The following is a 24,877-nucleotide window of genomic DNA, read 5'->3' on the forward strand; positions in this document are numbered from 1 at the left end:
TAATTTAAGTTCTCCATGTTAAGCTTTGCATTTGCAAACTTCAGAAGTATCACTGTTTACTATGGTCAATCACTGACAGTTCCACCTTTGTTCCAGGTTTGTTCCAGTTGTAATAACGTATGTACGTAAAGTATAAATAATCTGATTTATAAAATTCCGAACCTACAAGCTATTGTCTAACCATGTAAGACAGGACTCAACTAGTAGCACACTCGTGTCTGAGTGAGTTTCACTCCTGAGACTAGAGTCCACCATTCCAGGCTGACACCCCAGGGAAATCTGAGAAAGTGCTGCTCTGTTGTGGTTGTGTGAGTGTTATGGGAGGTGGATTGGAGAAACAGGAGTGGTCAGGACATGCTTTCACTTAGATGAGATGTTGAGCCAAGACCCGTCTAACCCTTAAAAGATCCCATGATACTTTTCCAAAGAAGAATAGTTAGTTATTCCCTGTACTCTTGTTAATGTTTATCTTTCCAATAACATCACACAAAAAAATTATCTAGTCATTTAATGGGAGCTAACAGTATAATTTGGCTCCTGTATTACAACAGTGAGTATACTTCAAAATGTACTTCATTGTTCTCAATCTGTGAACAATGTTGTGTAAGTGGAAGTATTTCTTTCTTAAACAGAGTGAACTGTTTTGTAAATTGTCAGTATATATCCTGTGTGTTTATTGTAAATCTAATTTTAAAAATTAATGGTTGATTAAAGTTTAATTTATCTGGTAACTATGGTATAAAATGAATTTACATGATTAACTGTGTTTTGCTTGTGATTGTTGTTTTAGTTGCCGGCTCTAAGTTTTGACAAAGGCCGTGGAATTACATCAAAATCACAACAACATTCTATTCAGGGAAAGCAAAATGGTGGAAACCGATGTGGGGAGCAGCAGCAACAGTCAACTGAGGCTGTGGAGCTTGAAGCTTTTAGGTGAATTATGTTGTTGTTTTGGTCTAAGTGGTACATTCTGTCATAAAACTGATATCTGAGCAGGCAAGAAAGCTTGTTCATAGAATACATAGAATTGACTGTATTTACAGCAGAATCTCTATGGTTTGCAAAACAGAAGAGTGAATTTGGCTCAATATTTCTGTTTTGACTCTTGGTGAGAGCAATCTGAAACTGATCCCATTATAACACTTCCGCATGCTTGCCCTTTACTTTCTATGTTTCAAATGTTTAACAATTGGTGTCGTTTTCCTCAAAAGTTGTATGGTTTCTCTCAAACAATTTTTCTGGAACAAAGTATCTTATATTTCAACAGACTTCTTTTTGGAAAAAAAAATCACCTGGACTCTCAATGACTAGGTGACCATATTAAATTGATGACCTCTCATCACTGGTTCTCCAAACACAGCAGAACCTTATTCAATATCGAAATTGAATATAATTATTAAAAAACTTTTCCTTTATCAGTTTCCAGAATCAAGACTGAGCATTTTCACTGCAGTAGACAAGGCTAGGAGGAGATCTTGGAGAAGAAGGAGAGGATTTTGAGGGAATGAGGTTCAAGAAAAGATTTACAGTCCTTGAAAGAGACAGTGAATGAAGGATATGACCGAAGTGCTTAAATTGAGAAGGGTTGGACAAATTAGATCCAGGAAAGATTTTCTGTGATGTACGGGGAATTTAAATACAATTTGTAAATTAAGGATGTTGAAAGAAAACGGGATATATGGAAGTATTTTTCTTAACTATAAAGTGCAGGAACAGATTATCAGTAAGAGTAATGAAAGAGGTCTGAATTCATCAGAATCAGGTTTATTATCACTGACATATGTTGCGAAATGTGTTGGTTTGCGGCAGCAGTACAGTGCAGGACATAAAAAATTAATATAAGTTACAAAAATAAATAAATAGTGCAAAAGAAGAATAACAAGGTAGTGTTCATGGACCATGCAGAAATCTGATGGTGGAGGGGAAGAAGCTGTTCCTGAAACGTTGTGTGTGGGTCTTCGGGCTCCTGTACCTCCTCCCTGATGGTAGTAAAGCAAAGAGGTCATATCCTGGATGGTGAGGGCCCTTAATGATGGATGCCACCTTCTTGAGGCACTGCCCCTTGAAGATGTCCTCAGTGATGGGGAGGGTTGTGCTGTGATGGAGTTGGCTGAGTCTACAACCCTCTGCAGCCTCTTTTGATCCTGCACATTGGAGCTTCCATACCAGACTGTGATGCAAACAGTCAGAATGCTCTCCGCCGTACAGCCGTTGAAATTTCCTAGGGTCTTTGGTGACATACCAAATTTCCTCAAACTCCTAATGAAATAGAACTGCTGGTGTGCCTTCTCTGTGATTGCATCATTGCGTTGGGCTCAAGATAGATCCTCAGAGGTGTTGTTGCCCAGGATCTTGAAGCTGCTCACCCTTTCCATTGCTGACCTCTCAATGAGGACTGGTGTGTGTTCTCCTGACTTCCCTTTCCTGAAGTCCACAATCAATTCCTTGGTCTTTCTGACATTGAGTGTGAGGTTGTTGTTGCAACACCACTCAACCAGCCAATCTATCTCATTCCTGTAAGCCTCGCCATCACCATCTAAGATCCTGCCAACAGCAGTGGTGTCATTGGTGAATTTATAGATGAGATTTGAGCTGTGCCTAACCACACAGTCATGAGTGTAGAGAGAGTAGAACAGTGGGCTAAGCACGCATCCTTGAGGTGCACCTGTGTTTATTGTCAGTGAGGAGGAGGTGTTATTACCGATCTGCACTGACTGTGGTCTCCCGCTGGGGAAGTCGAGGATTCAGTTGTAGAGGGAGGTACAGAGGCACAGGGTTTGAAGCTTGTTGATTAGTACCAGTTTCCTTCATTTCAAGAAGGAAATCAGTCAATGATCAGAAATCGATTATTAGAAGTACAGTATATCAAATAGAATACTGGTGGATAGGTGGGCTAGTGAGGCAAACAATCTTTAACGTAAAATCTGGTTCTTTCATATAACTTTAATTTAATCTGTAGTTATACCTAGTTTCAAGATGAATCTATGCTTTATGCTCATAATGCTGTTGTATTTCTTTCACAGTAATTCTGATTCATTCAATTACTTCTGATACCTTTACTTATGGTATTCCTGACCTCCACTCATACTTTTTTGGGAATTATGAACTGAAGTTCTCAGTTCTCTATTCGTACACAACACTTGGTGTATTTGATTGAATGTATGGTTCCATCTCCTCTTCCTTCTATCAAAATATCTCATCCCACAGTTAATCATTCTGAAACATTTGCTTAAAACTCCAAATCATCTTTCAATACATGTACAATATTTTATGCTCAGCTGATAGGAGGCAATCTTGATGTACTCTGAAATGTTTGGACTATGCACCCAATTTTGTTACGCTGTTGTTCTTGCACATTTTTGTATATTGAATAAATCCCGGATTTTAACTTGCCCACCATTTAGTAATCTGTCTTTCATATTCATCTACTTTTTGCTTTCTTTTCTGTATGTTGATCTTGTTTCATTTCTCCCTATTTCCTGTTATTAATTGTCCTTCCAGACCACATAGCCTTTCCACAAGTCACTGGGCTAGAACTTACTGTGCTGGCCACGGATCCATTTGGTAAGTACGAAGTTTTGTGATTTCCCCCATTATCAACACGTTCTCTCAACGTGAGGCCCTCTGCAGCAGCAATACTTTATCTAATGTAAGGGAGACCAGAATAAGTCCCACTAATGAAACAGCTGACAAGCACTTCAAAGATATTTCAAGAGTGATTAAAAATCAGTTCATTTTATTGAAGAATCTATTGACTTTTATAAACTAAATAAACTGAAACACTTGACAATTCCAGATAATTAGATATATTTAACTGGACTCAATTAATTTTAAAAAAAGTGTAAATTACTTTCTTTTCTTGAAACCGTTCCTCTACCTTCAAATGAACTGAATCACTATTCCTGCAGCAAGTCTAACCTGGTACAGGTTCAGTCAGAAGTTTCCCAGAATAAGTGGTGGAAAATTCCCATGAAATCATGATGTGGAGTGTAACATGAGACTGCAGCAGAGAAAATGCCAATAACGAGCAGCCTACAAGTTTGAAACTTGTGCATCTGTCTGTGGATTCTGAATTTATGCAGAGAAATGCTGGGAATTTCATGTGTAGCTGCTGTATTTCCCTGCATGATTTGGCCTGCAGGTTCATTGTTCTTCGTGTCATCACTGTTTCACTCTTTCTGCATGCCTTCCTCTCCTGTCTCTTATTTTGTAACAGAAATGTTGTGCTGTCCTTTGGCTTCCCTCTTCCCACATACTTTCTTATTCTGCTCCTCTATTTGTACCTTATCTTTAATGTGCTTCTTGTATCTGCCCCAAATCCTAATGCTTTTTGTCACTGTTTATTTAATAGTAATATGGATAAATTTAATTTAATAGTATGTTTAATATGGCTTGAAATTTTTGCTTTTATTTTCATCACTGAAGGAATTTTGAGACTGAGTTATGTTTTGCTTTGTGCTTTAAAATGAAGCAAATTCACAAAGGTATTTTTAGCAGACACGGGCTGCAGCACTGAAGATCTGTGTAAAGGTGAAGTGTCCCTGTTTGTAAGATAGCACTGCTCAGAATTTCTTTTAGACTACTGCAGTGGTCAAAGCCTTATTTGGGTATCATACACTCATTTTTAACTACTTAGAAATTTAAAAAAAAGAAATGGTGAAAGATTCTAAAGTATTGTTGCACAGTGTAACAAAGTGGCAGGAAAGCAGTTTCATTTCCTGTATCTTGCTACAGTTTAGGATTAGCATCAACTTGGGAAGCTGTGAAGTAAAGATCATCTGGCAAAGAGGAGAGAGATTGTGTGAGCATGAGCCCTTATTGGTCCACATGGTGAATCTGGTGGGTTGGTTAGAGGAGGTGCCAAATCTGGTAAGACAATGATGGAGGAAAATGAACAACATAACATAGAACAGTACAGCACAATACAGGCCCTTCGGCCCACAATGTTATGCTGACCTTGAAACCTCACCTAAGACTATCTAACCCCTTCCTCCCACATATCCCTCTATTTTAAATTCCTCCATATGCTTATCTAGTAATCTCTTGAATTTGACCAATGCACCTGCCTCCATCACCGCCCCAGGCAGCGCATTCCATGCCCCAACCACTCTCTGGGTAAAAAAACCTTCCTCTGATATCTCCCTTGAACTTCCCACCCATTACTTTAAAGCCATATCCTCTTGTATTGAGCATTGGTGCCCTGGGAAAGAGGCAATGGCTGCCCACTCTATTCCTCTTAATATTTTGTACACCTCTATCATGTCTCCTCTCATCCTCCTTCTCTCTAAAGAGTAAAGCCCAAGCTCCCTTAGTCTCTCCTCATAATGCATACTCTCTAAACCAGGCAGCATCCTGGTAAATCTCCTCTGCACCCTTTCCAACGCTTGCACATCTTTTCTATAATGAGGCGACCAGAACTGGACACAGTACTCCAAGTTTGGTCTAACCAGAGTTTTATAGAGCTGCATCATTACCTCGTGGCTCTTAAACTCGATCCCTCGACTAATGAAAGCTAACATCCCATAAGCTTCAGAAAGCTACCCTATCCACCTGTGAGGCAACTTTCAGGGATCTGTGGATATGAACCCCCAGATCCCTCTGCTCCTCCACACTACCCAGAATCCTGCCATTAACTTTGAACCTAATACAAAAGATAGCTGGTGGAAGAGAAGGTTGGAGTTCTATGTGCCTTTCGGTTAATTCTATTTGGGGTCATGCTATTTGGTGAATAGAAAAAAATTCATCCTTATATCTTAGACTGAACAACCAAAGGTGAATTTGAAAATGGGCATCTTGCCAGCATTGGTGTCCTAGGATATTATTTATATTCAAGAAGCTTGTTGGCACAAAGTATGTTTTAAGGCTGTAATTTTACCTCAGTGAAACAGAATATTTAACTCTGCAGCGATTCATATGAAGCAGTTGACACTGTTGCTAAAGAGATGGTTTCCATGCAACTTCTCCTTTTTAACATGCTTTAAAAGTTGTGATACCAAATTAAAGAACAGAAATGGCAGACTTATAAGAGCTAAGTTGTATATCGCAACATTTTAACACAATTTTTTTTCTATTCCTTCACAGCATCAGTTACAAGAATGAAAGAAAATTTAGTTGTCATCCCCAGCACAAGCTGTTTCTGGAAATTTTCACTGCACTGGTGAAGCAGAGACTCACATGCAGGTATGAATGAATCCTGTGGAATGTTAAACTATGTGTTGGTATTTTCAGCAAAGCATTAACAATATACACTTTCCTATGGGAAAATTATATAATGCATTCAATTAATTGCCATCTCTAAACCAAGAAGCAGGACAATTAGTGATCTGGTGAACCAATGGACTTGCTTTCTGTGCATCGTATCCAGTGTTATGAATCTAATTGCCACTGATTTTTTTATATCTTGGTTCATGCACCCTGTTTTGCGTTAAAGTGTTATTTTTGTGTTTATTTCAATTAACCATTTTACGAAGTTTATGGAGAAAATAATGCCATTGTGTTGGGTTTCGATTTGTCCCATTGCAAAAAGAAGGTATGTTCGAACTCAAATGGGTAGAAATTACCACTGACCTCTGAATATGAAGTATTAGATTGGCTCGGTCTGAAATGACGGATATGACTTCTCTCCAAGATACGTCACAATAATATATACTTCTGTCAGTAAAAATGAAAAAGTGCAACCTTCTCTAACAACTGGTTCAAAACATTCAAGACCTCACTCAGCTCTGAGCTTAAGGTAAACTAAACTACTCAGTGGCCTTAAAATCACTTTTCTTTGGAAGGAAAAAGACTGATACAAACAATTACTTTTCCTTATTTCTAGTGCAGTACTTATTCAGCATAAACCTAGCTTGATAGACTGAATACTGCTCCCTATGATCTACTCCACCACACTATCCCTCCCTTGTCGCACAGCTGCGCCATGCTCTGACCCCTTCCTTATCAACGTTTTTGTAGATAGCAGGGCACAATCCCCAAAAGGGATTTCTACCCTGCTGCCAGCCAGTCTTCATCTAGTTGGCTGATAATAAAAAACAAATTTAAAACGTTTTCAATGCACACAAAATGCTGGAGGAACTTTTCATGCGTTTTTATGCATAGAAAATGTTCAATTTCCCCAATTTCTTAGCATTTCCAAATTTCCTGCCCATTGTCGGGTGTCCTTGATCACTCCCCTGTAGTTCAGGTGTTCGAGCTTCAGAAATATTGAACCTTGGGGCTTCAAAATATTGAAACAAATCTCGGTGTGGTCACTGGTTTTGAAGAGAGCTACTGGTATTTAGCCAATAATTGTATGGTCACTGCAAGTTGGGGCTTAGTGACATATGGCAACAGATCTATCAATGCCTCATTGCTGAATCCTGCACAGAGTACAATGGCTGATCCCTGGCTTGCTGTGATTCCCCAGTGGTATACTAGGGAAACATTACTCAGATTTTATGCCAGTTTAGACCTGACAAAGGATTTGAAACCCCATTTATTTCAATAAGAATTCTAAACCTGCAGATTAGTAGAAAAAGAGGAAGGTAAGTTTTTTTGATTATCTTATTTTTGTGCAATGATTTAATTATTTCCAAGTGTTATGTATTCTTAACCATTTAATAGCTAAATTTGTTAACAAGATTAATTTTTAAGATTACTTGCTTTAATTTTAATAATTATCAAATATCTTGACTTGAGACATTTAAAAATAACATAGCTTTGTCAAGAGGCAAAGGTCCAAGCCCATCTCTGCCTTCTTTCAAAGTTTGTCGAAGTTTTCTTGTTGGGATCTCTGCACTACGCTACCTGAGGCCTTGACAAGGATGCAGAGGGCCTGTGATCGCACCCTCCCCCCAACTCCCCAATCTAGGTAAATGTGGGTGTTTAGAAAGCACAGGTGGCACATGTTACAGGCACAATCCAGCATAATCTGACACAGCATTGTGAAGCTTTTTCTTTAAAAGAGAGTGGGATGTATTCTGCAGTTGAAGGAAGAGCCTTCCCAGTAAATAGTTAAGCAATGTCCATCATCAATTGGAAAAAGATATCAAAGGAGGTACATTCTCTCAAGCAATAGTAGGGTTGTGTTAAGAAGAAATTCTGTAAATTGGGCATTTGGTTGAGGAAAAAAAATAGTAATTTTAGGATCTTAATTGCTGATTAAATAAGAGGGCAGGAGTGAATTTGAGAAGTTCTCCAGGCCTCAGCAGAGTTTTCACCTTTCAAAATTCACTGCAGGAGAGACTACTGTGAGTTATTAGATATTAAAAAGGAATGGACAAAACAGGAACTCTTCACATAACATGAAAGTAAGGAAAGAGTGATGACTTCAATGTAAAGTTATACAGATTAAGTTATGAGGAGAGGTTTTATAATTTGGCTTTGTATTTCCCCTCCATAAAAGATTTAAGGGATGATCTAATTAATGTGTTTAGGATGATTAAAAGAATGTGAGTGATCAAATGGAGTAAAACACTTCTGTGGATCTTCACTTTCTGGAAGAGACACCTACTTAGACATACAGGTCGTCACTGGGCTACAAACGCCCAACTTATGGACAGCCCTACAGATGAACAAGCTCCCATGATATTACTAAATTCAGAAGTCCAACGTATGTGCATACATTCATTCCAACAAAATGCAGAACTAGTCTTCTCTCTCACGTTTAGTAATTGTTCTTTCTTATCAATCTTAGGTGCTTTTGATGCCGTTTGTTACAATACTGTGGAAAAATATTATTTTCCTTAGCAATTTTTTTTCAAAGCTTTATTGGAAAAAAAACTTCCAACTCATCAATGCAGAGATGATATCAGAAATTTGTAGTGTCTCCAATAGTTTAGCACATAGAGTACTCAGCCTTTTAGAATCTCTCTTGGAATTCTATCCTAGAAATACCCTTACCATTTCATTGGCAATATTTGGATGGATGTTGTCAGATGTGTTACACCTTCTGATAACTGTTATGTAAATAGACATTGTTTGCATAGCTATGTTAATGTACAACCTGCAGTCGTATTTGTAACTAATTATGGTATCTTTTCAATACAGAGAATGGGTAGACCGAGTTCCACCTGCTAATTTTCTCCGTGTGTTAATTTGCCTGAGGTTAATAATGAGGGATCCATTTTATCAGGTTTGTAAATAAGCAGTGCACTGTTGCCTTTTGCTGAATCTGAGTGCTTCATTGATGACTTTTTGAAATAATGAATATTTTTCCTGATCTGTTGCCATCATGTAATATTGTATGCAGTTTGAATTATTGAATTATTATCTGTTACCACCCAGTGTGTTGAATGTGTTATTTATTGGCCTCTTATTGGCATCAATGTTTTTACTGAGTGGGTAGTGGTACAGTGCTGCGTCAAGATTTGTCTGCTTGCTTTTTATTAAAGAGTGTTCTTTTGATGGACTTTTGCTCTGGTTGCTTTTATTTGATTTATTTTCTCTATCTATGAATATTCACAATTGAGTGAATGAGAACCTGTCTAATTTTCTTTCCTTTTAAGTTAATGGCAGGGAATCAGGACAGATTCCTTTATAAATCTGTATAACTGGGGATAAGCTCAGAAAAAATCCCAAGGAAAATGAGTCTTAAGATGAATTGATGAATTTGTATTGTTTTATGCTGAGCCATCATATTCTGCAAGCTCGTCTATTGAGCTTTCATAAATGTTTTCGAAGCCTGGCCCATTTACAAACTCTTCCTTTGGCAGTCCATCAGGACCAAAGGTGGCAAGCTTTTACCCCAGTTTTATGGGTCCTAAGGTGGTTAATGAGGCCCTTTTGGGAACAGCAGACTCTTCCACAGAACGAGCAGGAGGTGCCTGACAGCAGATGGTTGGATAGTTTGTGGGGTGGTGTTCTCCTTGCATTACTTACACAGGGCATTACTCACTCTGGTATGCTCTTGCTGCATGAAACTGAGGTTCTCAGTAACATCTCAATTGTGCTCTCTTCACCTTAAGAGGTCAAGGGCTAGAGATGTTGCATTTCTTCAAGGAGGCTTTGGGTACAGACTCATATATTTTCCTCTGCCCATCTTGTAATCCCTTAGCATGGCAGATCTTGGAATAGAGTATCTGATTTGGGAGTCCGGTGTTCGACGTGTAACTGGCCCACTACAGCCAACTGAAAGTAAGTAGGGCCTCTAGATTGGGTACATTGACCTGGGAGAGGCCACTAATCCTTCCTAGTTTATCCTTTCTGTAAATTTGGAGGATTATGCAGAGAAATTGGTGGCTATGTATAGCTTTGGTGCAGCTCCCTGCATTTTTCTCATAGTTGTTGGGTGAGGAAAATCATGTCACTGTGCATTGAGGTGGATGGAATCCACTTTGCAATTTGAGGAGCAGCTTGCCTGGAATTGGTAGGAGGCAATTCAAAAGGACACTGGCAGTGACTTTCCCTGTGACAGAAAACAGCTGGACTCCTCTGTGGTTAACCATTGTTGAACTTGTCTCCTTTCTTAAAGATGATCATGATTATGGCATAGCTGAGGGTCTCTGGTATATCCTCCTCCTCCCAGATGTGGATGATGAGATTGTGGATCGCTGCTGAGTTCCTTCGGCCATGGGGTCCCTGCTGGACCTCTACTTCAGATGCCTGTAAAGCAATTTCTTTTTCCTTTGAAAGGTGGAGCTTCCAATCTGGGAATGCCTTACATTTGTGGTTAATTGGCTCTTTGATCTCCTTGTCATTCTCATCAAACCAGACCTAGTTGGTTTAAAAGCCTGTAGTCTTTTTGCAGTGCCAATTATGGCAAACTTCAAGCAGACCATAAACAGTCAATGCTTTGCAGCCCCTGTAGGATAAAAGTTAACAGATCGTCTTTGAGGCACTGTCTGAGAAGAGCTCCCTTTGTGTAGTCCTTGATAGCTTCAACATTGATCTTACAGTGACACCTTTATTGACACTGATGTTCTGGGGCCATTTGATGGAACGAGTATTGCAGATTAGGCAGTGGTCAATCCAGCAAAGCGCGGGTAATGTGGACACTTTTGCAGTCCATTACTTGGGAATGCAATCTAAAGCTACTACTGTTCAGATAAGGGGTGCTGTCATAACACTTTATTGTATTCGTTACGACAATGTTGTGCATTGAGTACTCATTGATGCTAATCCCATTTTCAAACACCTGACAAGTGGACTTCTGTGCCTTGGCAACTTGCTCTGTATCCCCTAGATTCCAACTATTTGGATGATAATTTTATACGCTTCAAGAAAATGGCCCCTCACTCTTAATAAACTTCAATGAGTCAAGTCCCAACCTATTTAATTTTTCTTGTAGGACAATCCTCTCGTACCTGGGAACCTTCTCTGAACCATTTCTTGTAAAATAATATCCATACTTAAATTTGAAAACCAGAACTAGTCACAGTAATCTTGATGCAGTTTCCTAATGCATTGTATAATAACATAATTTTATACTCCAACCACCTTGAAATAAAGGCCAACATTACACGAGGCTTCCTTAGTACCTGCTGCACTTGTGTGCTAGCTTTCTTTGTATCTCCTTCTATTTAAAGGGCAAATATTTTCAAGAGAAAGTTTTAAAAGTGACTATTCCCTTCCTATGGGAGTGTAACCCACATCAGCCAACATTTGACTTGTTGGCCTTCAGTCGCCCTAATGTTAATTTCACAGTACATTTACAAAACAAGACATGACTGAACTTTGTGTCTCCTTGTATGATCACAGGAACTTTCACATTTTGATATTTTTCTTTCAGAAAATTTTTGTTGAACTTGGAGGGGTCGAGAGCTTAGCACAGGTAGGTCATCATACTGAGTAATGCTACACTTTAAATTTATTCATGGATTGGTGTTTTTCAAATGTTTTAAATCATTCAATCTCCTTTGGTTTGTAGTACATGGAAACAGTGGTACAAGGCTACCTTGGATATGGAGGTCAACAGTTTGTCATTGACAGATTAGTCACCGTGACTTGTAAGTTCTATTTAACTACACATGAATAATAGAACGTTAAAGGGCTTAATTAGTCAACTTGTGTTTTTTTAACCCTTGTATTCAGAGCATAACTTAGTTTATTGGTGAAGTCTTAGAAAAGAAAAAAGTCCTTTTGACTGGAAAGTGGGGACTCATCCAATCTCATGTCAGATCATCATCATGGCTGAAATAAGCACATGAACTGGGCATTCATCACACTGCTATTTGTGGGACGTTGCCATACATAAGCTGGCTGCTGTATTTGCTTATGTAATAACAATGATTATAGTTCAAAATAATATGCTGGCTGTGAGCCTGTTACCTTTCTGTGCTTTTTGTTTGAGGAAACCAGATCTCTGAACACCAATATATATTAGCCTCACACCACTTTAATAACATTCTGGTTTCAAATTCTTCCAGGTGGACGACCTCACTTAATTTGTCTCTTTGCACACATTTTGTGCCCTCCTCACAACTTATTTTTCCACTTGTCTTTGTATCATCAAACATGAATAATTTATAGTTAGTCCCTTTATCTGTCACTAATATAAATTATAAATGGCTGTATAGAGACACCAGTAAATTACCAGATCTGAGTACCCATTTATAAAGTACCAGATCTGAGAGATTGTCACCTGTCAGGAAAATACTCACTGAGGCTCCTTCTTTCAAAAAGAAAAGACTGAGACATGACCTAAGACCAGAAGGTTATGGAAGTATTTGTTCGGGCAGTAAACAGGAAGACTTTCCACGTGGGGAGTCCTGAGCTGTGGTTCAGTAGTTGTAAGATATATGACTGAGGTTGGATGTGGCAGCATTGTGTGGAACAAAGGTTAAATGGCCTTTTTCTATGCTATTAATACAATGTAATAATAGAATAAACATTTGAAGGAATTCAACAATTGAAACGGTTAAAAATGCAAGATTTCTTTTTATTTCTGGCCAGTGTAGAACTTTGTTCCCAGACCTAATCTCCTTGAACTGCTGTGGTGAGTTCTCAGTTACTACTGTCTGTGTAATACAGGTAACTGTGACATGGTCCAAAGGATAATGAAGGATTATGAATATATTTCTAAGTCAGAATAGTAGTTTTTTTTGGAGATGATGGTGTCCTGCCCCTTTCCTTCCAGTGATAGAGACCTCGGGTTTGAGAGAGACTTTTGAGAATTTTTGGGAGTGGCTGCTGTGCATGATTTAAAAGGTTCACCCTATACCCAGGATGTAACGGATGGGGTGCAAGTCAAATGGGCTATTTCATATTGAACAATGTCAAGCTTCTTGAACTACTGTTAGAGCTGGAGTCAGAAAGGCAAATCACATTCCTGACATTTACCTTCTAAATGTCAGAAAGAATTGCAAAGAATAAATTGAATCATTCTCAGCAGAATCCTAAATCTGATTTGCTCATGTGGCCACAATATTTATATGGGTGGTCCAGTGAATTTTATAGTCACTGATGATTCCAGGATCTTGATGTTGGGGATTCAGTTATTGGAATGTCATTGAAAGTCAAGGGGAGATGATTAATTACTGCATAGGTATCCCATGTCACATCACAAATTGAAGTTAATGGAAACTCATAAATTCAATTGCTAAAAGTACTGCAGAAAAATAGCATTGAGAGGAGAGGTCTGCTTTGTAAACAAGTACAAGTGTGAGGTGCTGCACTTTGGAAGATCAAATGTGAAGGGAACGTGCACAGTTAATGGCAGGACCTTTAACAGCGTTGATGTACGGAGGGATCTTTGGGTTCAAGTCCATAGCTCCCGGAAAGTGGCCACACAAGTCGATAGGATGATAAAGAAGGTGTATGGCCTGCTTGCCTTTACTAGTCGAGGCAATAGTTCAAGAGTCAGGAAAATGTGTTGCCGCTTTATGAAACTCTGATGAGGCCACATCTAGAGTATTGCATTCAATTCTGGTCACCCCACTGTAAGAAGGATGTTGAGGCTATGGAGAGGGTGCAGAAGAGGTTTACCAGGATTAAAAGGTACATGCTACAAGGAGAGGTTGGAAAAACTGGTGGTGTTTTCTCTGGAGCAGTGGAGGCTGAGGGAGACCTGACAGAAGTTTATAAAATTATGAGAGGCATTGATAGAGTAAACAGCTAGTATCTTTTCCCTGGGTCAAAATGTCCAATACTAGAGGGCATGAATTTGTGACGGGGAAAGTTCAAAGGAGATTTGCAGGATAGGTATTTTACACAGAGAGTGGTGGGTGCCTGGAATGTGCTGTCAGGGGTGGTGGTGGAGGTAGACATGATAGCGGTGTCTTAGAGGCTCTTAGATAGGCACATGAATATGCAGAATGGAGGGATAGGGACATTGTGTAGGCAGAAGGGATTAGGTGTTATTAGCTTAATTAGTTCTGCATAATGTCATGGGCTGAAGGGCCTGTTCCTGTGCTGTACTGTTCTAAACCACAATGGTACTGCACATTGGCACGAAATAATGACATAGGTTCAGTATATGTGGGAAAATTCTGCATTGTGTTTGGTTGAAATGAGGGATTTAGGTGCTTAGTGAAATATAGCATAAAATTTAACATGTATATCAAGTGGGCCACATTGTGGGAGAAATGAGTACATGATAGTTTTCGCTAGTTTTCTTTCCAGATTAAATGCAGTTTGGAATGGGGATGTGGAGGAAGAGCCATCATTGTGTCTTCACTAGCAATTTCAAAAACAGTTCATGCAATTGCTATCCTTCCATAGCACAGCAGATGTTTGTCAATGTATTTCCCAGAGTATATGACACTTAAATAACTTTCAGAATCAGACTTATTATCACTGACTTAGATGACGTGAAATTTGTTGTTTTGCGCCAGCTGCAAATTGCAGACATAAAATTACCATAAATTACAAAAATAAATAGTGCAAAAAAAAAGGAATAACGAGGTAGTGTTCATGAGTCCATGGACCGTTCAGAAATCTGATGGTGGAGGGGAAGAAGCTGTTCCTGAATCATTGAGTGTGGGTCTTCAGGCTCCTGTACCTCCTCCCCGATGGTAGTAACGAGAAGAGGGCATGTGCCAGATGGTGAGGATCCTTAATAATGTATGCCGCCTTCTTGAGGCACCGCTTCTTGAGGATGTCCTGTGATGGAGCTGGCTAAGTGTACAACCCTCTGCAGCCTCTTGTGATCCTGTGCATTGGAGTCTCCATACCAGGTGGTGATGCAACCAGTCAGAATGCTCTCCACCGAACATCTATAGAAATTTGTAAGAGTCTTTGGTGACATACCAAATCTCCTCAAACTCCTAACAAAGTAGAGCCTCTGGTGTGCCTTCTTCGTGATTGCATCAATGTGTTGGGCCCAGGATAGATCCTCTGAGATATTGATGCCCAGGAAGTTGAAGCTGCTCACCCTTTCCACCGCTGACCCCCCAGTGAGGACCGGTGTGTGTTCTCCCGACTTCCCCATCCCTGAAGTCCACAATCAGTTCCTTAGTCTTGCTGATGTTGAGTGTGAGGTTTTTGTTGTGACACCACTCAACCAGCTGATCTATCTCACTCTTGTACACCTCCTTGTCGCCAGCTGAGATTCTACCAGCAACAGTGATGTCTTCAGCAAATTTGTCGATGGCATTTAAGCTGTGCTTAGCCACACAGTCATGAGTGTAGAGAGAGTAGAGCAGTGGCTAAGCATGCATCCTTGAGGTATGCTGTGCTGATTGTCAGCGATGAGGAGGAGTTATTACCAATCCGCACTGACTGTGGTCTCCCAATTAGGAAGTTGAGGAATTCTACTTTGAATTCTACTGACTTTTTTCCGCAGTTATTATTATATTTTGTCTTTAATATCTGTACATTTGTATGCCAACAATTAAGACAGTCTCATGATGAAAAGAGAATTTCACTGATTAACTCCGCTGTTTTATTTCTATTTCTTCATAACCTACAAAAATACATTTAATATAAAGCTTACTAAAATTATTTTCCTTATTATCAGAACATTATTGTAGTGCAGAATAACATTATTATTTTAATGTATGTTGGTTTTGACATTTTTGAGATGATACCTAATTTAACTTTTATTTCAGATATTTTTCAAAAACTGGCAGCTGTCGTAGAACAAAGAGAACGGATAATTTCATGTGGAGCGTACAAGGTATCTGATTTCCATGGTTCCTGCAAAGTTTATTTAGTAATTTATCAGCCTAAACAACATTCATGATAACCTACAGTGAGTGATATGCAACACAAAAATGTTTAGTTTTCCTTAATCTGATTATTCCAGAAATATTTTGTGTTACAACAGAGAATGTTTTTTTATTTTCCTCTTAATTTAATTTAAATTAACTAAATCAATATAATCATTACTATGTTTCAGAATTTTGATACTATTAAGTTCACACATACATTTAACATATCTCAATGGCTCACTTTGAGCAAGCCTTCCATGAGAATAATATATATAAATAAAATGAATAACTGACATTTTGTTGCCATTTGCATAAAAATCATGGCTTATTTTATACCCTTCAAACCTCCCCTGATCCCCTATCTTATATTCACCTCATCTTCTCCCTCAGAACTCATGTCCTCTCCCCACTGTGATCCAGACAAACCACAAACAGATTAAAATATAGCTCTGGATAGGTGCAGGTATGCAGATGGATCTTGCCCAACTCAGGCTGAAGTGAGGTTGAAATGGTTTGGACTTCTCAGACATTTGGGATACACTAAAGAACATACCTCTTGTGTCAGCAGTAGCTTGCCATCAGATCTGCTTAACTCCTAGAGACACACTTTGTGTACTGAGGGCTCTTCCAACAAGATGATACCTCATTTGGGCCCTGCCCCCATATTCCTTTCTTGCGGGAGGTTGACAGCTGCTAGATTTAAACAAGAAGTTAATGGTCTATGTCTTAGGCATCTATATTTTATAATTCTAGGCTATAATTCGCACCACTTTTTCCATTTTTAAAAAGCTTGTTAACACTATTCATCTTCCTAAGCTTTCTGTTTCCTTTTTGTCTCTTTTGCCTGGTGTCCAGTTTTTTTTCTCTTCTAAATTATATATTGCCTGAATATGTATTGTTCCATATGAAGAACACTGTAAAATAGTATGATATTGTTTGTATTTAGAATTACATAACACAATGTTTTCCTTGCAGTTTGCTGTTCCAGAACTTTGGGATCATGTTAAATTCTCAAGAACATTTGTTTTCATCAGTTAGGACTTTCTAGACAAATGGAGTGGAAGCAAAGATAACATCTAGTCTGAAATAAGTTTCTAACTGCATGTAGTGACAGTGCTATTCCTACCTTGAGTGAGGACGACTGGGTTCTTCCCTAGTAAATCAGACCTGGTGACCACACAGCTGCCTGAAGTGACAAAGGCATTCCATTGCTCTTGGTCAGCCAGAGCAGCTGGTCCACCCAAAATTCTCAAATGGATTGTCTGCATGACTGTTCAAGAAAGGACTGGAAGTTACCATTGACTAAAAGTTTCTGTTTGAAGAAAAAGGCAAACAACTAAGAAAACGCTAGTAATGTTTTCTGGAGAAAATACTTACTAATTATAGGTATTACTGTCCAAATCAAAGTTATTTGTCATTAAGCAATTGTATGAAATTTACTGGAAAAACTGAAAAGAGTTGAAGTAAAGCTTTTGAGATTAAAAACAGTTTTTCCAATTAAGATAAAAGAGAGGAAAGGCCTGATCACTCACCAAGTTTTTGATGGAATTATTTTGTTCCTAAGCCAGTGAGAGATTAACAACTTTATACCAGTTTAATTAAAAAACATAACTTATATCTGTTTTTGACGAAACTGGCAAAAATGCATGAGGTAATAGTCAGTTTTCAGGCACTAGTACCAAAGATTAAGTTGTGACACATGAAATAAAATAAAATGCAGTTATTATGTCAAGTAAAGAGAAACAAAATGATCTTTTAACTTGAGGTCTTTTCTTTAGACCCTAGTAAAGCTGCTGGCAGCCAAGGACAATAATGTACTACTGGGTGCGCTCCTTGCTCTTACCAGCTTAGCTGAAAGGTATGTCATTTAAATAAACGGCATGTAGTACTACAGAGTGATTTGTAACTGAACAAGATGATAATATTTACCATTTTTTTAAGTCCTGAGTGCAGAGTGAAGATAGGGGAACTTACAATTGTAGAAAACTTATTAGCAATTTTACAAGAATATGACTTGCTATCCAAAAGGTAAGCTGAGTATTTACTTCAATCAAACTTAATAATATTATTAGAAGCTGTTCTGCCATGAGGTAATTAATTCATTAAATACAAGACTAAACATTATTTGAATTTCTAACCTTGGTCTTGTGAAGGGTCTTTGATCTGAGATATTAACTCACATTTTCTCTTTTCACAGATGCTGCCTGACCTGTTGAGTGTTACCAGTATTTTCTGTTTTTGTTAGAATTTATGGTTGCTTGGAAATGTGCCACTAAAATATTAGCCTACTTCCAAGAAAGGAAATGCAGGCATATAATATTTATTTTATAGGTTATTACAGATTATATATTATTATTTTATAACATTATTTTCTAATTTATCATGTTATAATTTCCCTATATGAGCTGAATGGGTTATGTGTACACCCTAACATAACTGAAAATTGTAATGCGTGAACAAGGATATCAAACTTAATTTGAAACTGCCCTAAAGTCTCTCGTCTGTCTTTCTAGTGGTTCGATGGGAAAAAAAACAATACAAATTTTCCTCTCATAATGTCCAATATTTCTAAATTAGTGTCATTGTACATGAATGTGATGTTTTTAGCTATTGAGAAGGTCTCTGTGATTACTCAAACAAAAATTTGGGACTGTATTGGCTATAATGGAAGAGGTGGACAGGTTTGCTTCTGTCCTTTCTTGTTTTTGATTGATTGCTTTCTTTAATACTAATGGTATTTGCAGAATGACTGCTGAGCTGCTTCGTCTACTCTGTGCAGACGCTCAAGTGAGAGAACAGATTAAGATCTATGAAGGAATTCCTATTCTGCTCAGTCTGTTGCATTCTGACCACCTCAAGTTGCTATGGAGTGTTGTTTGGATTCTGGTTCAGCTCTGTGAGGATCCAGACACCAGCACTGAGATTCGTTTATGGGGGGGCCTCCAGCAACTCCTGCACATTCTCCAAGGGTGAGGTCAAAATATTGTAAAGCATCATTTAATTTTATCCTTTTGTATTAGTCACTTGTCAAGAAAACTGGAAGTACAGGAAGGTATTTGCAATCTGTATCTGCAAGAATGTGTTGCCTTATTTCTGTAGCACTTGAAAGAGAATAGTATTGTGTCCTTCTGTGCAAGAAAAAAATCTTGCATGCAAAATACTTCAAGTATGATAGTGAATTTTAATATAGATGAGTGAGGTTATTTATAAAATGAGTGGATTTCAAGCATTATTTTTTATTGAAAATAGATAGTATTTTTCCTGAACTGAAAATACTTATGCAATTATAATGCTTTGGTACATTCAGAGAATTCAGACTCCAATTTTGAAAACAAATGAATTTTATTGTGCAAAATAGTTATTACTGAAGCATTTTGTCAGTTTAAAGAATAACATGAATGTCCATCATTCTGCCAATTGATTAAGATGTTTGTGATACCAATGGCATTGGAGAATATCATTAACTTGAGAGCTACCATTCAAATGAGGGTACAACACACATGGTGCTATTTTGATTTTGACATAATCCCATTCAAGTGGGATTGGTGTAGATTGTCAAAAATGTCTGCATGATGTGTTGGGCTGATGGGCCTGTTTTTGTGTTGTACAACTGATTCGATAAGGTAAACAAAATGATGGTTATGTGAACGTACTTAGAAATAAACATTCTGCCATTGCCAAGTGAGAAATTATTACATTTTCATTAACACTATTAAGTCATTAACCCTGTGTACTAAGTAATTTCTCTCCGTTCTTCCAAGATTTTTTGTTTTGTGCCATTAAATTACTCATTTCCCATAGTGTCCACCACCACATCCAAAGAGGCAAATACTGCATCCGTCAACTATTCCTCTCAATAATGATGAGATTGAGCCATTTGTGAAGTTATTGCACTGAGTCAGCCGATCTGTTTGTTGGACACAAAAACTGTACGTTATTGCAGTAGCAAGTTAAAGCCACGCCGGTGCTCTGTAGTTAATTTTTGATCTCCTGCCTTGTGGTGGGATCCCTACCCCCAGCACATCAGAAAAAAATAATTCAGTCCTTTGTGTAGAATGTATTTCTTTGCAAGATCATCTTATGGACATTCAAAAGCAATTCTTTTCCTTTTGATGTGTTGTTTAATGTGCTTTATCTTTTAAACTTGCAAAAAATAAACAAATTGATGATGTTATACTTTGCGCATGTGAAATGTATCAACATTTTAGAAAATGAAGTAAGTTTGGAATAGGTTAACGTTGTGTGGGAAGATACGAACATAATTTTTGCATATTGCTGGTTGGTATGTAATATTAGATGCATTCCATGTGTTAGATTAATTTATATAACTTCTTTCTTTATTATAGTAAGCTGTTTGTTTAGCCCCACTGCAACAGAGAAAGTAGTGTTTAATGACGGAGGGTTAATGTGAAGTATGGAGTTATATCTTCGAGTTGTACAGCATAGAAACAGGCCCTTCGCCCCCTCGGCAAGCATTATTCCTTTCTATTACTGATCCCACTTGCTTGCAGGAACTCCATATCCCTCTATGCCTTGCTCATTCAAGTAGCTGTAGAGATATCCAGCATTAATTTAGTAATTGATATAGCTGAAATTGTTTGTCAGATTGGATTAAAGCTGCTTCATACTGTGCATTTACAGATGTGCTTTTTGTCTGCTTTAGAGACAGAAACTTTGTATCTGATCGTTCGTCAATTGGAAGTTTGTCTAGTGCTAATGCTTCAGGGAGAATTCGGCAGCTTCAATTGTCTGAAAAGCTGAGTACTCAGGAAATTCAAGAAAATACACTCTCATTGCAAGAAGGTATAACATTTTGCACTGAAGTGAGGCTGTAGTATAAAGATAAATTTTTGGCATATTCCTTGATAAATAAAGTGATTAAACCAGTGGTTTCTTTGTTTATAATAGAGTATTAATGTTATGAAACAGAGAGAATTACATTGTTCATTATTTTTCAGTGATACGAACAATGAAATTTATTGAAGCGTGGATAGATGTTGGTATACCAAGCCAGTCAACAGTCCGATTAACGTTATATAGAACATCGAACAGCACAGCCCAGGAACAGGCCCTTTGGCCCACAATGTCTGCGCTGAACACAATGCCAAATTAAACTAATTCTCTTCTGCCTGATCATGATCCATATCCCTCCTCTCCCTGCGTATTCCTGTGTCTAGCTAACAGCCTCTTAAACACCACGGTCATGTCTGCTTTCACCACTTCCCCCGGCAACCTGTTCACAAGATCACAAGATCACAAGATAAGGGAGCAGAAGCAGGCCATTCGGCCCATCGAGTCTGCTCCAAGGAAAAGGGAAAAAGAAATGGGGTGGGAAAAAAAGAGAGAAAAAAAAACTATTCTAATCCCATTTGCCAGCCTTATCCCCATATCCCTTGATACCCTGACTATTTAGATATCTGTCTATCTCCTCCTTGAATACCCCCACTGATCTGGCCTCCACTGCTGTGCGTGGCAAGGAGTTCCACAATTTCACCACCCTCTGGGTAAAGAAACTTCTCCTCATCTCTGTCTTGAAACTGTACCCTCTAATTCTAAGATTGTGCCCTCTGGTCCTGGACACGCCCACCAAGGGAAACAGCCTAGCCACATCTACTCTATCCTTACCTGTCAACATTTTAAATGTCGCTACGAGGTCCCCTCTCATCCTTCTGTACTCCAGCGAGTACAGTCCAAGAGCCGACAAACGCTCATCATACTTAAGCCCTTTCATTCCTGGAATCATTCTCGTAAATCTCCTCTGAACCCTCTCCAACGTCAGCACATCCTTCCTAAGATGCGGGGCCCAAAACTGCGCACAGTACCACTTTCTGTGTAGGAAATAAAAACTTGCCCCGCACATCTCCTTGAAACTTTCCCCCTCTCACCTTAAATACATGTCTTCTAGTATTAGTCATTTAAACCCTGGGAAAAAGATACCAGCTGTCTACTCTATCTATGCCTCTCATAAGCTTATAAGCTCTCCCCTCAGCCTCTGACACTCCAGAGAAAACGACATGTTTGTCCAACCTCTTCTTATAGCTCATGCCCTCTAATCTATGCAGCATCTTGGTAAACCTCTTCTGAATCCTTTCCAAATCCTCCACATCTTTCCTGTAAGGGGGTGACTAGAACTGCAAACAATACCCCAAGTGCCGCCTTACTAAAGTTTTATATAGCTGCAATGTGACTTCCTGACTCTTATATTCAGTACCCCAACCAATGAAGGCAAGCATGCCATACACCTTCTTTACCACTCTATCTACTTGCGTGGCCACTTTCAGTGAGCTATGGACTTGGATCTCAAGATCCTTCTGTACATCAATGCTGTTAAGGGTCCTGCAATTAACTGTATACTTTCCCCTTACATTCGACCTCCCAAAGTGCAACACCTCACACTTGCTGGGATTAAATTCCATCTGCCATTTCTCCGCCCATATCTGTAACCAATCTATATTCTGCTGTATGCTTTGACAGCCCTCTACACTGTCCACAGCTCCACCAATCTTTGTGTTGTCTGCAAACTTACTAACCCACCCATCTACGTTTTCACCCTTGTATCCATTTCATTCATTTATATATCTCACAAGCAACAGAGATGCCAGCACTGATCCATTGGAACACCACTGGTCACAGACCTCCAGCCAGAATAACACCCTTCCACCACTACCCTCTGTCTTCTATGTGCAAGCCAATTCTGAATCCAAACTACCAAGTCACCGTGAATCCCATGCATCTTAACCTTCTGGATCAGCCAACCATGAGGGACCATGTCAAATGCTTTACTCAAATCCACGTAGACAACACCCACTGCCCTACCCTCATCAATCACCTTCATCACCTCCACATAAAACTCAATCAAGTTTGTAAGACATGACCTGCCCCGCACAAAGTTATATTGACTGTCCCTAATCAGGCCATGTTTTTCCAAGTACACATAAATCTTTTAGGATAGGATCCATGAAATATCAGTCCAATATTAGTACAGAAAATTCTCCCAAATTTCTGCATAATAAGATTCTTCAATAATGACACACTGAGTCATCTGTTTTTATAAACCCTGTGATACATAACTACTGATACTTGTAGGTTTACCTACAGGAGTTAGCCATGCATTGCCATGGACCAAGATAGTTCAGTTAACCAAAAAGCAACATGGTAAGAAGTTGTAAACAATATTAATTTGTTACATTCTAAATAATAAGCAGTCTGAAATGTATTCCAAGATTGACAGTAGTTTGTGCTGTGATGTTATTGAATAACTTTTGTTATGCCAAAATTATACTATCTTTACAGAACAATACATTAATTATTGATTAATTTGTCATTTCAGCATGCTGTGCTGCTCTTACTGAGCTGGTGCTTAATGATACAAATGCTCAACAGGTTGTACAGGTCAGTCTGTTCAAAGTTAAAGACAATAACCTGTCTTTAACTCCCTCAATTTATGAATGTTTAATTTTAAAATTTTCAGTGTATTGCCACTAACACACCTGTCCTTGATTTGCAAAACTTTTTCACACTAACAGTGAGCATGCAATCTTAGAATCAGAATCGCTGTCATATGTCATGAAATTTGTTGCTTTGCGGCAGCAGTACAGTGCAAGACATAAAGACATAAAAATTACTACAAGTTACAAAAATAAATAAATAGTGCAAAAGAGGAACAATGAGGTAATGTTCATGGGTTCATGGACCATTCATAAATCTGATGGCGGAGAGGAAGAAGCTATTCCTGAAACGTTGACTGTGGGTCTTCAGGCTCCTGTACCTCCTCCCCAACGGTAGTAACGTGAAGAGGGCATGTCCTGGGTGGTGAGGGTCCGTAACGATGGATGCTGCCTTCTTGAGGCACTGCCTCAAGATCATGATCTCTACCCATGACTTATTCTGCACAGCCTTCAAGATGGCTTCAAAATACCTCAGCAGTCCTGATGATTACACCAATTCTATGAAATCATGGCAACCTAATACTAAGCAGCATGTAATTAATAGAAGTGGAAACAGTAAGTATCTGATGGACATTAGCTGCCAATGTGGAAACATCACTGGTGCAAGTGACCCTTAACAACGCAGACAAAATAAATGTTAGTGCCTAAAATGATGTCCTTGGAAGTGCATCACCTTTACAAAGCACAAAGGTGTCATATTTGAGAGAATGAAATAAGGTTAACTGTGTGGTTAGGAGATCAGAAGTATTGGCATCTGCCACTGAATTTGTAGATGATCCAACAAGAGGCATTGTTATTATGCAAGACCTGAAAGAACATGAGGCAAGTAATGGATCTTCTGAAAGTGGATTTATGTTCAAAGCCAGGCATGCTGACTTGAATATTTAATGAAACCATGCAGAAATCTTGATGGTAAAAAAAATTTCCCAAGAAACTGAAATGAATCATGAAATCATACTTTGCTGGTCAAGAATTTAACATAGAGGAGGATGATCTCACACACATTCATCTCAATGGATAAAAAAAGTGCTCCAGACTTCAAGGCAACCAAAAACTGTCTTGCTCTTCTCCTTGGTGACAGTAAACTTAAACCCCCCTTGATCTACCACTCAGAGAATTCAAGGGATACTCTAAGATAAATCCTCCAATGATGTGGCAATCTTTCAAAAAAAAAACTAGGTACTGATGCTGCTCTTCCAAAATTATTTTCTGTCATTTTTTTATCTCCCTTAATGATCGTTATTGTGGGAGAAATTGCCTGTACAATAGCACTTTTTGTTTACTATCAGCTATGGTCGTGGTCAACTGGCTAAGATCAGGGACGTGGTCAGAACATCCAGGTGGTGTTTTTATCCACTTACT

At 38.6% G+C, this 24,877-nt stretch overlaps 1 protein-coding gene across 1 annotated transcript in view; it reads left to right on the forward strand.

The window, feature by feature from the left end:
- nek10 (NIMA-related kinase 10) overlaps nt 1–24,877 on the forward strand; it is a 105,716-nt gene that overhangs the window by 20,584 nt on the left and 60,255 nt on the right. The window contains exons 4-14 of the mRNA XM_052016978.1: nt 791–933; nt 6,082–6,180; nt 9,028–9,112; nt 11,708–11,749; nt 11,846–11,924; nt 15,966–16,033; nt 17,846–17,925; nt 18,009–18,095; nt 18,812–19,036; nt 20,731–20,870; nt 23,398–23,459. Coding sequence (XP_051872938.1) covers nt 791–933; nt 6,082–6,180; nt 9,028–9,112; nt 11,708–11,749; nt 11,846–11,924; nt 15,966–16,033; nt 17,846–17,925; nt 18,009–18,095; nt 18,812–19,036; nt 20,731–20,870; nt 23,398–23,459 — 1,110 coding nt within the window. The remainder of the gene's footprint in view (nt 1–790; nt 934–6,081; nt 6,181–9,027; nt 9,113–11,707; nt 11,750–11,845; nt 11,925–15,965; nt 16,034–17,845; nt 17,926–18,008; nt 18,096–18,811; nt 19,037–20,730; nt 20,871–23,397; nt 23,460–24,877) is intronic.

The sequence above is a fragment of the Pristis pectinata genome, chromosome 5, assembly GCF_009764475.1.
Source record: "Pristis pectinata isolate sPriPec2 chromosome 5, sPriPec2.1.pri, whole genome shotgun sequence".
Taxonomy (NCBI): Eukaryota; Metazoa; Chordata; class Chondrichthyes; order Rhinopristiformes; family Pristidae; genus Pristis; species Pristis pectinata.